General features: G+C 44.5%; 2 protein-coding genes across 4 annotated transcripts; both read left to right on the top strand.

Annotated features, from left to right (window-relative positions):
- The first annotated feature begins 255 nt into the window (after positions 1–255).
- LOC120700280 (uncharacterized protein At5g43822-like) lies at positions 256–3401 on the top strand. 3 transcript variants are annotated; one of them, XR_005685883.1, is made up of 8 exons: positions 257–598; positions 1103–1288; positions 1623–1741; positions 1848–2024; positions 2450–2497; positions 2685–2749; positions 2856–3023; positions 3059–3401. XR_005685883.1 is itself a non-coding variant. In XM_039984619.1 (7 exons), the coding sequence occupies exons 2-6, from the start codon at positions 1157–1159 to the stop codon at positions 2755–2757; spliced, it is 549 nt and encodes a 182-aa protein (XP_039840553.1). In that variant the 5' UTR covers positions 256–598; positions 1103–1156; the 3' UTR covers position 2758; positions 2856–3401. The 3 variants fall into 3 exon arrangements, 2 of the variants coding, with proteins under 2 accessions (XP_039840553.1, XP_039840473.1); XM_039984619.1 differs by having other exon boundaries at positions 256–598; positions 2685–2758; positions 2856–3401; XM_039984539.1 differs by having other exon boundaries at positions 2856–3401.
- Positions 3402–4349: 948 nt separating this feature from the next.
- On the top strand, positions 4350–8074 carry LOC120700202 (AUGMIN subunit 4-like). The gene is made up of 13 exons (XM_039984451.1): positions 4350–4554; positions 4647–4694; positions 4777–4866; positions 5080–5433; positions 5649–5748; positions 5909–5954; positions 6179–6272; positions 6390–6461; positions 6576–6634; positions 6779–6847; positions 6983–7034; positions 7603–7680; positions 7755–8074. Exons 1-13 carry the CDS (start codon positions 4417–4419, stop codon positions 7830–7832), a joined length of 1278 nt encoding a protein of 425 aa, XP_039840385.1. The 5' UTR covers positions 4350–4416; the 3' UTR covers positions 7833–8074.
- Positions 8075–17489: the final 9415 nt, after the last annotated feature.

Raw genomic sequence — 17489 nt, 5'->3', positions numbered from 1 at the left:
CATAAATACCATCTTTTTTTAAGTATCCATCATTACTGAAAAAAAAAGACAGGACCTAGCCTTCTTCGCTGCCATCAACTTAAGAGGTGACTTCTCATGTTTTCCCTTTAGATTTTTTTAAGCACACCGGTTTTATATTCATAAATATCTTTTGATGGTTACATCCAGATTCTTACAAAGACACTCTCAAAAAAAAAAAAAAAGTTACAAACCCAGTCCTTATGCTGGCTGGGCTGATCAGCCCACCCGTTCGACTGGTGGGCTGCAGCCGTTGGGCTGCCTTACGCTCCGCTTGGGTTCCTCAGCTCGCGCTCCACCCGCTCCACTCGTCGCCGGCGCCGCCCCCGGCCTCCTCGCGCAGGAGCTTCTCCTCAGTCCTCACCGCGTCCCCGCGCCCGCCCCCGCTGCAGCAGCGCGTGCTCGCGACCCCGCTCTCCTCGCCGCTGCCGGCACGGTCTCCGTGGGCGCCGCCGCTGCGATTCTCCCTAGGACGCCGGCGGCCGGCCCCCATCTTGGAGGTCACCAACCTCCCCGCCGGCAAGGACAAGATCTTCCAGTGACGCTCCCGCTCAAGGGCAGCCCCGGCGCGCTGCTGCAAGTGAGCATCTCTCTCTCTCTCTCTCTCTCTCTCTCTCTCTCTCTCTCTCTCTCTCTCTCTCTCTTCTCTCTCTCTCTCTCTCCTCCCTCCCTCCCTCCCTCCCTCCCTCCCTCCCTCCCTCCCCCTCCCCCCCTCCCTCCCCCCCCCCTCTCTCTCTCTCCTCTCTCTCTCTCTGCCCCCCTCCCCTCACCTCACCGCCGCTGCATTGTTATTTGAGCCTTAGGGATTCAACCATCTCAACCGGATGTATAGTCATTGCTGCTGCATTGTGGTTTGAGCCTTAAGCATTCGTTTGGTTGCTGATTGTTCTTTATGCAAGTTTTGAACTTCTTTGTTGAATTTTAGGTATTTTTAGTCCTTTTTAAATGTGTTATCCTACTTTTGGTTATTGTACACTTATATACCATATTGCCTGGAGAATTTTGTAGTTGTATTACCGAATTGCGCATTGGAGCTTTGGCTAGGCATGCCCGGAGTTAAAATCCTTTGTCCATCACTGCACAGGCTTCAAGAAGTTGTTGGGAACGAGGGGAGCCAGACAAGCCAGCAAACAATTAGATGGAGGCAGTGGTGCGGAAGGTGCAGCAGCGGGTGAGGAAGGTGCGGGAGGAGATGGACTTGTGGGATGACCTCAACTCCCGCCTCCTTACTAACTTCGACAGGACCGCGGTAGTCATCGGTCGCCTTCCGGTACCTTCTTGGACCATCCTCTTGAGCAATCCCAGCTTGTGACAGCCGGTTTGGCAGCACAAGGTTTCACAATACAATTGGAGAGTATTTACTCTCGTAATTGTTCTTCAGCATTTTTTTTAGATGGCAACAGCACATTTTATGGCTTCACAGAACCTGTAGGGATTCTGTTTACCAATTTTGCAATTGCGACTTTGTGAGCAAGACGGCGGATTACTAGTGTAGTTGGAAATTCCATGGAGAATGTGTATAACTTGCCGTGACATGTGGTTGCGTTGTCATGTTAGCAATCCAACTATCTGGAGTAACTAATTCTTGCATCATTTGATGTAAGGTGCTTGGAGAGGACAAGAATTATGGTGCCTTGCATAGTGTGGCTAACATCCCAGATGACCTCATGGGGAAGCAGATTGAGAGTCTGGAGCTCATGCTTGTTTCTATGAGGGAGACACTGTAAGCTGCTTCACTTTTGTTTCATTCCCTTCAATTTTGAAATGAACAAGCAAAGGGAATTTTTTCAATTCATTTAGGCCTGATGATAATGCTGCCAAGTGCTCAGGGAGAAGTTAAATGGCGTTGCGAGAGCTCTAAATAAGGCTCTGCGTGATACTAAGCAGATGGTGAGAGGCGGGTCAGCACTCACAGTGAAACAGATGCAATTAGAAGTGGGAATTTTGCCAACTATTGCAGAATGCTTGGATGGGCTTCGGACATTATGCGAGATGCACCAGGCTGAGTAAGAAAGGAATTCTTTATGCCTGCAAGTGCCCAAATTAACCATGTGTAGCTTGCATTTGCTCTTACAATAATTATATTGGTTCATTGGAGTTGTATTTTGTTAAGATCATTTTCCTGGACCTGATTTGTTAGGACCCAATCCGAGCATAGCAGTAACTATGACTAAGAAGTTCAGTTCATGCTGATTTGTACATTCAGTTCTGGCTACTATTTTCAACTTAATTTTGGTTTGCCGATCCACAACTTGAGACATGTTTTTTATATTCTTTCGTTGTAATCATATGTCTAGGATGTCATAGACATTTGTCCTGAGTCTACTCTCGCATTACATGTAACCTTAGTTTTCCACAGTACCCCCCCCCCCCCCCCACACCTTCTCTCTTCCTGTTTTCCTACGAACTTATCCTGATTGCCATTTGACAGGTTTGCACTAAAATCATCAGTTATCTCCTTGTTGACATGGAAGAGCAGGCAAGTTCGATGGATTCAGCTTACCCTATTCAACTCATAGATTTGTTCTCTCTGGAGTTCATTCTCTCTTTAGTTTCTTGTAAATAATAGTAATATTTCTTAAATTAGCATTTAGAAGGCTTGCAATTCAAAATTTTTCATTGGTACTCTATTAACTATAGCAACGGTGGTGTTCATTCATGTGCAGTTCCAGTGACATTGCTGCACTCCGCCAACTCTTAGTTGACCAGCCAAACATACCAAAAGATGAAGGCGAGTAATGTAAACAGAATAAATTATCCAGTTAGTTTCAGTTATGCCAATTATAAGTGTCCAAATACACAGCTGACTGTTACATTCATTTTTCCTCATTTTGCAGTTCAATACATATTCGACATTATATTTGCAGACGAAATTTGTTAACCAGCTCGTATTTGAACTGTTGAAGCCTTGGACCCTATGAAATTTCATGTTCAATGATCCTGATTGTTGAAGCAGTTCGACCAAGCCATGTCTTTATTTCCGTCAGCAACAGTTATTGAACACCTGGAATCTGTCTTTGTTTCCACCAGCAACAGTGGTTGGAGAACTGGAGCTGCCATCGGTTTAGTTCTGAAGCATAGGAAAAAGCAATCCACAATGTAGTTAAACATATTGCAAATGGCCTATTAATGTCTTTTGGTGTTGTGTCGCATACAAGGATCTTAGAAAAATACAGTGATGGTCTGGTAGACCTGCTGCAGGTACAAACACAAGTGAAATAGTTGCCTGAAATTTGCATACCCGTAATGACCAAGGACAACATTGTTTGGTAACTAATCTTCTTTCTCATTCCCTCATCTACCATACATTGTTTTCTTGTTGCATTGGGAATATTCGCAGTGTGCACCTCTGTAAATTATTTGAAAGGCACTTTCAGTTTGTCCACGAAGTTAATCATACCTGAGGAGAATTTAACCCAACTACTCAAGCAGACAACCATTAGCTTTGAACCTATTATGTCCTGGCACTGGTGCCTCAAACTTTATGCGTGTAGATAACTGCTGCCATTCGAAAAGTGATATGACTATGCGACGATTTGCGGCACGCCCGCACAAGCAAGGGTGTAACCTGGGGCAAGGTTGATTGGCACTTTTACCGGCATGATGGAAACGATATGGATTCATATACATTGCAAATTTGCTGACTCAAATGGCAAACTAAGATTTCACTGTCAGCGGAGCTGCCAAACAGATTGCATGAGCAAACATGCTGTGGCCTTTTTTCACGCAGGTATTTCATAAAAAAAACATGAATTACAACTATGTAGCTACAAGAAAACTTTCATAGTTATTACAAACCACCAAACTAGTACTCCCTTGGACATAAAAATAAGGCATTTTGGTTTATCCTAAGTCAAACTATTTCAAATTTGACTGAGTTTTTTAAAAAATAATATTTTAAATATGAAATGAGAATAATTAAATCCATTACATATTTGATGTGTTAGATGTTAATATTCTTCTCTATAAACTTGGTCAAACTTAGACTACTCTTACTTAGGACAAACTAAAATACTTTATATACTTTATATTTGAAGATGGAGAGAGTAGCAACCAACCCAAAACTGCAAGAAACGAGTTTTTTTCAAGGATTAGAAACGAGTTTTCACACTAAATAAACATCTGAGTGTCTACCGCCGTCGTCCGGTGGAGGGAGTGTCCAAATTTTAGCTGTCCGAAACCGATCGTCTGCACAGCACTGTCAGGGGGCAACAGGCGACGACCGGACGGCCGCGGCACAATATTCTCGGGAGCACCGAAACGGCCGGCCGCAATCTCACCCGTCCATTTCCCGATCCAACGGCCACCAACCAACCGCCATCCCCCAAGCCCACCCCCTCCCATTCAAACGCTAACCTCGCAACCAACCCGCCGCGACCGTCGCCGCCGACGCCCGCGATGTCGAAGGCCGCCGCGGCAGCGTCCCTCCCTCCGCCGCCGCCGGAGGTGGCGCACCTGGTGGAGCAGCTCCAGCGGCACCACCTCGCCCCCGACGCGTCCCTCCTCTCCAACTCCGCGCACGCCGACCTCCTCCAGGTACGTCGCGCTCCGCTCCCCCGACTGCCCCGCGCCGCTCCCCCGCCTGCCCCGCGCTCGCCGCTGCTTATCTGAGCCTGCTGCCGCTGCAGGCGCGCGAGGAGGTCGCCGCGGAGCGCGCGCTCTACCTCGAGGCACTGGTGAGTCACCCCTGCCCGCTCGTCGGATCTGCATTTTAGGGTTTACTCCGGGGTTCTGATCAGATCTGGCGCGATGCGGCAGGCGGTGTACGCGGAGGCGGTGGCCATGGTGGAGGAGTACCATGCGGCAGCTGGTGCTGGCGCCGGCAAGAAGCTCAACTGCTCCCCGCAGGTTATGCATTCTCTCGTGCTCCCAACACTCTCCATTTTTCATTCACTGCTGTAAAAAGAGCTTGAAATGTGAGCTGGGCGGGTAGTCAGTGACTAATAGATGGTGGGAATTCTTCATTGTTGATTCCATTTATTTGACACAGCAATCATCAACAAATTATCTGACAGAAATGCTCTTTAGTCACCGAGCTTACTATTTCCATTCTGAATCCAGGTGTACGAGTCTTTGGAGCACCATTTGGCTGTCGCGGAGGCAGCACAGAGGTTGAGGCTCCCACTGCTCTCGCAGGACGGGGAGGTCCATGAGGAGGAGATTGAAAAGCTGAGCACCTTGTCAAGGAGCTCATTTGATAGTACTCTGGCGAGTGCCACACCCAGCTCAAGCTCAATGTCGACAAGTTACAATAACTATAGCAGCACCGCTAGTGCAGTGACTGTTGGTGCTGCCCTTGGCAGTGGCAGTTCGGAGGCAGTTGAACCTGGAGTTGGTGGTGTTCCTGATCGTTTTCTCGGAATCACATCAGATTATCTCTACCAAGTGCAACAAGAGCAGCCAGCCATGTCTGTGGTGAGAACAGCTAATTTTTTTCCTAAGTGGCCAATTCTTACCTTGTTTGATTTGGTGATTCCAATATGTACCTTGCAAAATGTGACCCTATTTTCTGATCACTTATTAGTTATTTATTACCTATGATGGGTTTTATCATTTTTATCAAAGAGTGAAAAAAAGTAGAAAAATGGTCATGAGAACTTTGAAAGCATCTGCTTTGGTATGGATTGCAGGACATGGTTGATTATCAGAGAACTTTGGCTAGGGAGATTGAAGCCCGGTTAGAAGCCAAGTGTGATGCTTTAGCTGATCTATTTGCTATGGATGAAAGGGGTCAGTGGGAATATATTATATTTGCATATTTATAAATTGCCACCCTCTCTTCCTCCTTATTATGCAAAATATCTTGGGTAGATCTATTTAAGAAAAAACAAACACTCAGAATTCTTGTTTTGGCTGTTGTTTTTGTCTCATGGCAACGTCTTTGCTGCAGATTCATCATCAATCAGTCAAATATCAAGTGCCAGGCTTCCAGAAAGGTGAACTTTCTTGCCCTACATTTCCATCTGATTGTTTCGAGCAAATTTTTAGTATTATCAATACCATCTTACCATCCATTCTCGGGGGCAAGCACATCCATTTACATAGCTAACTTTCTTCAATTTTCCATCTTGTTTCGAATTGTAACTTATGTGGAGCCTGTGATGGTTGAACATGCATCTGGGATAAGTATTTACCATTATCTTTTCTTCCCATTTGACAGGGTGAAATTAATCATCGAAGAGATAGAGAAGGAAGAGGCACATTTACTGGAGGATCTTGCCTCAATGGACAGAAAATTTGCTGAACACTATAATGTATGTGTGTTTGATTTTCCTAGTTGATTAAATTTTGAGAAGTGCACCCACTTTATTTTAGCACAATTTCTTTCTCTGAGTTTTAATTAATTACTTATGGTTCTCAAAATGTAAAAGGTCCTGGAGCAAATTCTTGCTGTGCTTATCCAGTTTGTTAAAGACAAGAAACTTGAGCATCAGCACCAATATGTAAGCCTTCTCATGTTCCTTTGCGCGACTAAATTTCTTTGGATAAAACATGCAATCTTTTCATATGGTTAGTATTTCTTGTTTAAGTGCTTAACCTCTTTTATTGGCTAACAGGATGATCTGAAGAAGACCTGGCTTATCAAAAGGTGCCGAACAATGAATGCTAAATTAAGGTTGGCACCTGCATCTTTGACCATAGTATTGCAGATGTTGCTCTATACTCATGTAGCTGACTCTCCCTTGTACAACAGTTCTTTGTTATTTCAAATGCTGAAGCATTAAAAGATTAGATTAACATTTTCTATATTTGGTTCCAGCTATCTAGAGCATCATCTGTTGCGTGACACCTACACCAAGGATACTGTACCAGCACTGCACAGGATCAGGTAAGGTTAAGGCAATTGTTTTTTAAGTTGGTGTTATAGTTAAGTTGCACCTGTTATTCTCTTGATTGATTTGATTTGTTGGGCGCACTGTTATTTTGATGAAGAAACTTCTTAACATATCAACTGCTTGTGCAGAAAGTATCTTGTAGAGGCCACGAAAGAGGCATCCAATTCCTATAATGAAGCGGTAAGATACAAAAAATTTCGTCCCTAAATAGCCAAAAGTTCTCAAAATGAACACACGCGGATGCACTTTCCACAAATTTTGGTTTCTGCTCACAAAGAGGGCTGTAGAAACCACAACTTCAGTAGAGCCAATACCTTGCAGCTGCTTTTGAGTGGAAAAAAAAAACATCTAAGGAATTAAGTGGTACCTAGAGGTTGTATGGAGGAGCTAACATCAGAGGCACTAGTATATTAATCATGCATGGTTGAACAAAGTCCTGCTTTGGAGGCAATTTGTGTACATTTTTTTGCTTCTTTCAGGAGTTTATGCAGTTTCATAGCAAGAACCTGGGATCTGCTTGTCAGTAGTTACCGCTTTTAACTGCATGTTTGGAGAAAGAACTAATGCCATCTTACTAGCACCCATTACATCTGAAGAAATAATGAATCCCAGTATTTTCTGCACATTATAATTTATGGAGAAAGAGTGGAAGCAATTGTTTTGCATCCATTTCATCTGAGAAGAAATCATTAAATCCAGTATCTTCTGTCCATCATTTAACTGTTTGCTATTATATTTGGTCTGTCAGATTTCACGATTACGTGAGTATCAGGGTGTGGATCCACATTTCGATGTGATTGCAAGGCAGTACCATGAGATTGTAAAGGTAATCTGGCTCAGTTTTGTTGCCATGAATTAACATATGGTTGATGGGTCATTGCTAACCTGGTTGAGCTGCAGAAACTGGAGGGCATGCAGTGGACAATTCACCAGGTGGAAATGGATCTGAAACCTCACCATGATCATGCGGCTGTCTGAAAGCCATTTTTCTTGTAGATCATGTTTGATACCTGAATGCTGTGGATGTAATCATGTAAGTTAGTGCATGTGATTTGACTTGACGATGTGTTGTTTTGTTGCTCCAGACCGATCAGGCTGGATAGGTCTGTAAAGTTTCATCTGAACACGCAATGTACACGGAGAATATTTCTGTTTGTGCTGTGAAAGTGTATTATCAGAAGATTAATATTATGATGCAGAATATATTGATGATGCAGTCATACAGCCGAGAGTAGAGTAGCAAAGAATATCACGCCAGAAAAGCTGCCCAGTAGAACATCAGAGTAGACTGGTGTGAGATAGCATGGCGTACTTCTATTGTTAATTATCGGTGGTCAGTGATTGACAGTTGATTCATGGTTCATGGACATAGAAAGCACGAGCCATCATTATTCATCAGCACAGACAATGACATCTCAATTGCGTTGTATCTGCCTTCAAAAGAAGAAAAATAATGCGTTGTATGTATCTTATAGTGAATTGTAATGGCTCCAGTTTGTGCAGTCATCAAGAGCTCAAGCTGCAGCTTCGTCAGCTTCAGTTGTCCGTGAGATCCTGACTCATGAAAAATTGCCAAGAACAAACAATTTGTTAGGGAAAACTCAGCACAATGTCGCTGGACCTACGAACACGAAACGACCAAATGCTGTATGCGCCTCCTACCGTCTCCGACTCTCCGCCGGCCGCCGCGCCGCAGATGGAAGCGAGGCAGACCCTAGAGCAGCCGCCGCCGGCACCTACCGGAATAAGGTGTAGAGGTCACCATGCGTATTGGCTAGAGAAGTTTGGTTTATAGTACTAAGGAGATGCAACTTGCAAAGACTCACTCCCACGGGCACACTTCAAGACTTCTTTGATTGGTGGCTCTCAGCACGAAAACAAATCAGGAAGGAAGAGAGAAAAGCTTTTGACTCCCTGATAGTACTAGTAGCCTGATCGATCTGGAAGGAACGAAACAAACACATCTTTCGAAAGGTGAAGTTGACACCTGCTGAAGTGGCAGATTTAATTTTAGACGAGGCAAAAGTGTGGTGCTATGCTGGTCTAACACATCTTCAGTTGTTCCCCCAGTTGGAGAATAATGTGGTGCTATGTGGTCTAACACATCTTGGTCGCGATTTAGTCACTGTATAATAGTGTTCAAATTTCTTTAGGTTCGCAGTGATCTCTATCGTGATCACAGGGTGTTATAATGCTACTTTCTCTATTCTCCTCTTAATGAAAAATGCGCTCCGGCGCGGTCGCTAAAAAAAAAGGTCAACATGCGTAGGATCTGGATGGTCTGAGCCACGCTGGCGAGGACGCTGTTCCTCCTGCGCTAAGCTTGAGCTCGCGCAGCTTTGGGGATGGAGAAACGAGCGAGTGCTCTGGACGGAGAAGCATGAAGTGGCGGCAGCCTGAGCGGCTGAGCGCCGACGAGGCCTCGCCGAACCTCGACGGGCATCGCTAGAGCTCGGGGGCCGGCTGTTCAGATTTTTGCAGACGAGGGCTCCGGTTGGGCCTCGGCCTGTGTTCGGCTTGATTTGGCGGCAATCCTTTGCTGACGAGGGCTTAGCATGTTAGGAAACGTTGCAACAGCCAGCCCACGTGTGCAAAGAGTCCCTTGCTTCCCCGCCGCCGCCGGATGTAACCGCGACCTACTCCTATGCTATATATGCATGTGATATATAACGAGACAGCCTGTTAATCCGGCCGCCAACCTAACCTTAACTTAGCGCGCGCCATGGCCGGAAAGAAGCCATACCGCCGACGAACCGGCCCCAAACCCGAAGTCGTCGTTGTTCATCGTCGTGAGAATCAAATCGGCCCCAAAGTTACAGTTCATCTTAACATGGAGTTCTCAACGCCGCCGGGGACTCCGCCGCAGCTGGATCTCGAAGAACAAGAGTACATGGCCGAGGAATCGTTCTGGGAGGTTGTACTTGGAGTGCACCCGGGTCGTTGGAACCGGAATACTAACAAGTTTTCAGAGACCTATAGAGACTTGGCTGGTAAGCCAACTTAGGTCTGTTTAGTTGCCACCCCATAAACCCTGTAAACGAAAAAACCATCACATCGAATGTTTCGATATATGCATGGAGTACTAAATGAAGTATATTTACAAAATCTTTTGCATAGATGGGCTGTAAATCGCGAGACGAATCTAATGAGCCTACTTAATCTATGATTTGCAACAGTGATGCCACGAAGAAATTGAAGAAGCCTTACGAATCGGCTCCTGCGTGAGCATTTGAGCTATGTGGGCCATATATCCTTAGATTTAGTTCAGATTGAGTTAGAGGTAGAGTCTGATATGGACACATTAGTTTAGATTGTTTTCCAAGTCTCCGGACTATAAATATGTGTCATATGATATTCGTAAAGAGGGAACGTCATCACGTTTTGTAAACAACAACTCTCGGCGCACTTGCACCCCTAATTCTAGGGTTTCATCCAAGTAAGCGCCATGCTGCCCTGATCGCTTCAGCGATCAGGGCAGTGTTGTTCTTGCTTTTACCTTGGTATTACTCGTACTGAAGTGTTTTTTATGGCGAGTATTACTAGTTATCTTGATGTTCGTAGCATGGCTTTTAGTAGATTCATTATGCTTTTGTTGCTTACCATCTACGAATATCATGTTGTTTCTGTGCAGCCACATTTTAATCTTATACTAATTCTTGTTGCATAGAATTAGTTGCACGGAGACAACACTCTGCTTCTTTTCCATCTAGTAGATCTAATCTGTTACGATTTGTTCTTATACTTAAGAATTGGCGTAATATCTGCTAGGTTAGGCCTTGCAAACGGGTTGGATGATCCGGTGACGTATTAGATGCTTTGCCTTAGTCTTAACAGGGAATTGATCTGGGAATCGGCTTTAGCTTGTTCTTAGGCCTCTATTCTGGTTAAGGTTTAGTTATTTATTACGCTCATTAGGCTCAATTACATGTAGGATGTTCCGATCTGACAGTGAGGCTTTTACTGTCGTGGATTAGATCAGCTAGATTTAATTGAAGTAGTTTTATAGTTATTTGCCTTATTTATCAATATCCGGATACAAGCAGATCCAATCTGACACTGGGACTCGATCGGCTCTTTAAAACCGATGCAAGAGTCGTCCCGGGGAGCCGATCACGGCTCGGACTCATGTTTCCACGTGTTTGTGTATGCAGTCAAATCGTCGCAAGCACGTTCGCACCTTCCTGATCGGGTATAGGTCAGGTGGCACGCCTTACATTCTCCGGAATCTTCGGCGTGTGCCGGATTGCGGGCCGTTGTCCGAGGAAGCAGTGACTGTCAGCGCCCCGGCGACCTCCCGGCTCTTCGTGTTGCCTGTCGCTACTCGCCGGTGAGTTTTGACCGACAACAGGTATATACTTTCACTGCGTTCGGCTGGTGGTTTAGCCTCCAGCCGTACAGTACTTCCCTCTCACATCCCTCTAGCTCCAGCCTCCAGCCTCCAGCCATCAGCCAGGTAACAGTATTTTTCTCTCACAGCACTCCAGCTCCAGCCTGCCGAACACAGTGTTTCATGGCTTAATAGTAAGCCGCTATTTGACATAGCTCGCTATAGCCTCTTAGCCTCAGAAAAAATACGCTGCTATTTGTCATAGCCCATAGCCCGCTATTTAAAATCATACTTTGTACTACATATTTTATTTGGTGGTATGCAATGTTGTATGACTTGCATGTACATTCATTGGGTTGGTTTATTCCCTGTGCATCCTAATTTTTACCAAGCGCCGCTTATGATACTTTTTTTTATTACCACAGAGCTGGCTTTGAAGAATGTTCTCAAATATTCACAAGATAACACAGACTATCATGAGACAATTTGTGAGTTGAAAGACGATAACCCCGAGGATTGGTTTAGTTTCGTCAACATTATGCCACGTAATCCTTATCCTGGGTGCTTACATTGGTGGCACAGGGAATTCCGGATGACAAACACTAACCCTAGTACGTAATACCTTGCTTCTAATAATGCTACTACCTTTTTTTTCCTTCTCTCGGCCCTTTTTCCAAACTATATCAGTTTGATCTTATACTCATGAATTTACTTTTGCCAACTCTCTTAATTAGCTTCTCTGGGTAGCAAGCGCTTTACGAAGCCCTGTGCACGTCAATATATGTATCGTCGGATCTTGCTCAATTCTTTTCAATCAGGTTTGCTGGTGATTTCTCTCATGGTGAGAAGATGAGCGTTTATGGTTTCATCGCGGTGCGGGACGATGTATACGTTGATCCGCTGCGGAATTATACCTTTCACCGATCATCGGATCATGCCCAAGAAATTACCCCGGTTAGTATAATATCGGATCGTGTTTGCGATTTGAATTCACCTTAATTATTTGTTGTAACTTTGATTTAGTATGTCCCGTTTTACTAATGCCAGCTAACTGTTTCTGGAAATTAATAAACAGGATGCACGTGATCTGTTGTTGACCCCTCCTGCTCGAGGGATATCGGCCCCTTGTAGCATCATTGTTGAATACTGTCTCAAGGTTAAAAGCAGCCATGGTGCTGATGCCTCCGAGGAGGAGGAGGATGGTGTGCTCATGGATGGATGCTTTGAGTTCACGCAGGCACGAGTGGATCCGAATGTCCAGCTGCACAGAGTTCGTCTGTTTGGCCCTCTTGGGCCGCTTGACATCCGCTTCGCTCTTCTCAGGTTTGCTGTGGAGGCGACCATAGATGTCAGAGTCAAGAGGGCCAGGGCAGGCTACAGCCTCAACACCGTAGCAGCATACACTTGTGGATACTCTGATAAGATTGTGCTATACGACGCGTCTGCGCCGTCACCACCTTCTTCTGCAGATCAGGGTAAGAAAGCTGTGGCAGCTGCAGTGGTGGCCGTGGAATTAGGCTGTGAATTGAAGCTAGTATTTGAGATAGCCTCGGAGGAACGTGGGTGTGGGCATGTCAGGAAGCAGAGCACCCATGAGCTCCGCTTCGCCTCCCAGAAGCACAATTGCAGCAAGGGGACAATTGTGTTGGGCAGGATGTTTAAGTTGCAAGCAAAGGTTACTTGGTCCACCATGGGGGACATCTATTTAAAGCCTTTTTCATACGGATTTCAACTTGTTTCGTCGTCTGTCAAGCTGCAGGCATTAATTTAACAACGCCGTTGTTACATATGTCGTGGAGTAAAGCACACGACATTTTCAGATGTGTCATCTACGTACCTAAATTTTTAAAATAATTTTCAGATCCTCAAACTTATTTGAATATGTCGCATAGTTATCTAAACTCTTAAAATGCATTTTCAGATCCATAAACTTGTCTCGTAGTGTCGTCATGCAGGTCCCTAAATTCTCAAGATGTGATTTTTAATTTAATATAAATATTATTTTGCTACTTTAATTTAATGAAAACTTCTTACATGAGTATGGAAGCCCTTTGCTAAGATTTTAGAAAAAGGTAAAAAAAAAACCTTATCAGACCTGGGAATAGATAAAGAGAACTGTTTGGAACTGGCTCATTCAATCACTCGCTATAGGCTTGCTCTGGTGGGAGCTCACTGGGTTTTCGCCAACTTTGAAAATATTTCTGCACAATATTTCGTTCCTTTAACAATTAAACGTACACTAGTGGAATCCACATGTTGCCCTAGGAGTATACGAAGTTTTCTAGAGAAAGACTTTTTCCTAGGGAACGATCAGATGTCTCCCTAGGAATCTAACCACATTCATTAGGAAAATTAATTTGACGGCACACTTAATATTCAAGGGTTAATTGGATCTGTGCCAGGACTCTACCGTATTTGAAGCACGCCATTACTTCTCGAGAAACTATGCCGGTACCATTACAATTTCACACTTGTTCCAAACATACCATTACGTACCCTTTCGAGATGTTTATAAAAAATCTTAGACCAAAATGCCCTCCATATTGTAAAGGAAGTTGTTTCGGACATTGACACAGTCTTCAAAATCAACTTTGACCACAATCTTTTTTCTATAAAAAAATTATAAAATATAGTCAATATATACTTTTATGAAATTATACATTTTAAGATGAACCTACTTGCATCGCTGTCATATTTTCAAACTCGATAAAAAAATTATTTATAGTCAAAGTGTAAAATATTTGACTAAAGATAAACTCAAAACGACTTTCTTTACAATATGGAGGGAGTAAAGAGCAGGGTCATAGTCAAAGATATAATAAGAGCAGACCTTATTATTGCTAAATTTAGGTTTTATTTTTTTAGAAAATGGACTCAAGTATTTGCATAACTGTTCCCACTAAGCGAACCTTCTATTTGGGTTCAGTGTGGAAAATGAAGTAAACAGAAAAATAGACCACTACCCTGCATCACTTTCTCGACACACATGTCATCATTTATCAAAATCAAAATTATTATAAGACATGTATTGTTTCAATCGTTCGGTGTAGGACGGATATTAACTTGCATTTATTTATTTAAATTTAAAAACCGTAGCAACAAACCGTAGCAACAAACCCCCTGCTCTAGTGGCCAAATCATCGGGCGTCTCGCTAGAGGTATCGGACGTCGCGGGAGTTGCGACGGTCCACGCAACCACACCACCCGCTCATCTCCTGCCGCCCCCTCCTCGACCTCCTGGGAGGTCATGCAGAGAGTAGTGGTACCACACATACATTCTGAAGTTTGTCTTTCTCGCTCGGTCGTACGTCCACACCCCCTCCTCCCATGCTTTGATCAACTCATCGATTAGAGGCTCCATGTAAACACTCATTTTATTCCCTGGGTGCTCAGGAATAATCAACGACACAAATATGGTTTGTCGTTGAAAGAGAACGCCGGGGGGGGGGGGAGATTCAAGGGAATAACGAACATGGGCCAACATGAGTACGATGCGGCCATCATACCATAAGGATTCAACCCATCGGTTGCCAGCGCAACACGTACATTACGAGCTTCTTTAGCTTTCTCATGATGAATCTCATCAAAATGAGTCCATGACTCACCGTCGGAGGGATGCACCATCTTATCTGGGTTGTATCGAACAATTTTTTTGTGCCATGTCATCTGTTTCGCGGTTTCCTCGGTCATATAGAGTCTTTGGATCCTCTGAATGAACGGAAGGTAACATACGATTTTCACAGGAATCGTGAGCTGCCTCTTAGGCTGACCGTCACTAGCATCCACCTCCAGGAATCTTGAGGCTTTGCATTTTGGACAGTAAGTTTCAGACTCGTGCTATTTCCTAAATAAGATGCACCCATTAGGACAAGAATGTATCTGCTCATATGGCATCTTCAGTGCACTAAGGATTTTCGTCGCCTGATACATTGTCTTGGGCAGAATGTGATCTTTCGGAAGCATGCTCCAAAAAACGGTCAACATACTATTAAAGGCGTCTCGGCTCAGGCCAAACTGGGACTTTAAGGCCATAAGGCGTCCATTGCCGTCTAGCTGAGAAACCTTTGTTTGGACGTGAAGAGGTTTCTGTGCCGCCTCCAACATCTCGTAAAACGCATTTGTGCTTGCCTCTGGCTCCTCCTCCTGCGGTCCTTCACCGAAATGTGCCTCCTCATAGTCGTCTAACATGTCTCCAATCCCACCAGCAGCATCACATTCATCGATGCGTTGCCTCACGACCTCGTCCCTCGTACGATGGGCTTCACCGTGAAAGATCCACCGGGTATAGTCTGGCGTAAATCCATAATTGACAAGATGTTCGCCCATGACCTTCTTTGTCTTTCGTTTATAGTTTCCACAACTCTTGCAGGGACACCACATGAATCTCGACCCTTCAGCTTGCGCCCATGCCCCTTCCAAGAACTCGTTAGTCTTCTCAATCCATTCATTGGTCATGCCAGCTCGAGTTACCCGGCCAGTGTACATCCACTCATGGTCATCCATCTTCCAATATATCAGCGACTACTATCAAAATTCGGCTTAGACTCTAGTAGGTAAAGATAGGTCCTAATCCCACCCGACCATGCATAGATAAGATCAGCTTCCATGATCCACTCCTATTTGAGACAGAATTTCGGTAGCACCTCCCCGCTGTTCTCCAGACACACGTCCCGAAAGGGAGATTATGTATCCCGAGAACAACAGGGAGGTGATGCCGAAACTCTGACTCGGATCAGAGTGGACCATAGAACCTGACCCCATCTACACATCCTCGGGCTGTCCAAAGAAGCGTGGACAATTCGAAACATATACGATTAAAGATATGCAGAAAAAACTGCATATCTCCAGTCGTATCTCTTCCGAACGGGAGACGCCTAACTGGTTTACGCGATCTACGAACATAATTTACTAAATAAACTAAATACATATCAATATCCAAACGAAATAAACTCTAAAATAAACTAAATAAATATCTACTTCACTAAATAAACAAACAAATTAAAAATACACACTAAGAATATATATAAACTAAATTCTATATAAACAAACTATAAATAACTATCTAATAATAAACTAAATAACCTAAATTCGATATAAACAAAATATAAATAACAATAAAAAAACTAAATTCTATAAACAGTAAACATTTAAATTATAAACTAAAAATATTTAAAAAATTACCTCGGGCGGCCGGCTACGCGGGCCGGGGGCGCGGTCCGGCGGCGCTGCGGGCCGGGGGCGGCACGGCCGGAGCGGCGCAGGATGGCGCTGGCCGAGGCGGTGACGAGCGGTGGTCCGGCCCGGGGCGGCACGGACCAGCGGCAGCGCTGGCGCGGGCCCGGGCGGGGCGGGTCGCCGGGGCGGGGCGGGACGACGGGGCGAGGGCGAAGCCGGGACGCCGAGGCTGGGGCGGCGACGGCGCTGCTCGGGTCGACGGCGGGGGCGCGCTCTGGGGGCGGCACGGGTCGGCGGCGGGCCGAGGGCTCGACGGCGGCGGCGTGGCGCGGAACGTGGGCGGCGCGGGTCGGCTACAGGGTGGGGGCGCGGTCCGGCGGCGGGACGGTGGCAGCGTGAGCGTGCGTGTCTGTGTGTCGAGTGTGTGGCGTGCGTGTGTGTGGAAGGCGCCGGGATAAGTCCTGAACCCCCCACTTCGCCGAGTGCCCCCGATCTGGCAATCGGCAAAGCCCTTTAAAAAATAATTCTTTCATATGTTTGCCGAGTGCCGGGTCGGGTGGCACTCGGCAAATTTTTTTTTTACAATAAACTGCGAATTAGAATGCAGATAAACCATGAATTAAAAAAATATTATTTCATGCATAATTATTTCAAACTCAAATTATAACAATTTGTATTTCAAGTTTCTTGATTTTATGCGAGAAAATCTGTTATTTCATGTGTTTCTAAAGTCGAATTTAATTTATATCAACAAATTTGTTTTGATGAGGTATGTAACAAAAATTTAGTGACTATCAACTAAATAATTTACCAAAATAATGCAAAAATTTATGGTTCATGATTTCATGCAAAAATCCTATTATTTCATGCGTTTAAAGATCAAGTTGAAACTAAATATATATATATATTGATTTTCAATGTGTCCCAAAAATAATTTTATATATACATAACGAAATCAAAAATTAACCAAATTTTCAGTGGACACATATTTTATTGTTATTTCTCTATATAAAAAGTTTCACGTTGAAAATCATATGCGACTTTCATTTCAACCACAAATCCAATCGGATACTACAAATCTCTTTGAAACTTCTCCGGAGATTCTCCGGCTTGTAAGCGGCGTACATTGTCAC

The sequence above is a fragment of the Panicum virgatum genome, chromosome 1K (genome assembly GCF_016808335.1).
Source record: "Panicum virgatum strain AP13 chromosome 1K, P.virgatum_v5, whole genome shotgun sequence".
NCBI classification, from domain to species: Eukaryota; Viridiplantae; Streptophyta; class Magnoliopsida; order Poales; family Poaceae; genus Panicum; species Panicum virgatum.
Note: the sequence above shows the minus strand (reverse complement) of the source record. Positions and strands in the feature narration are given on the sequence as shown.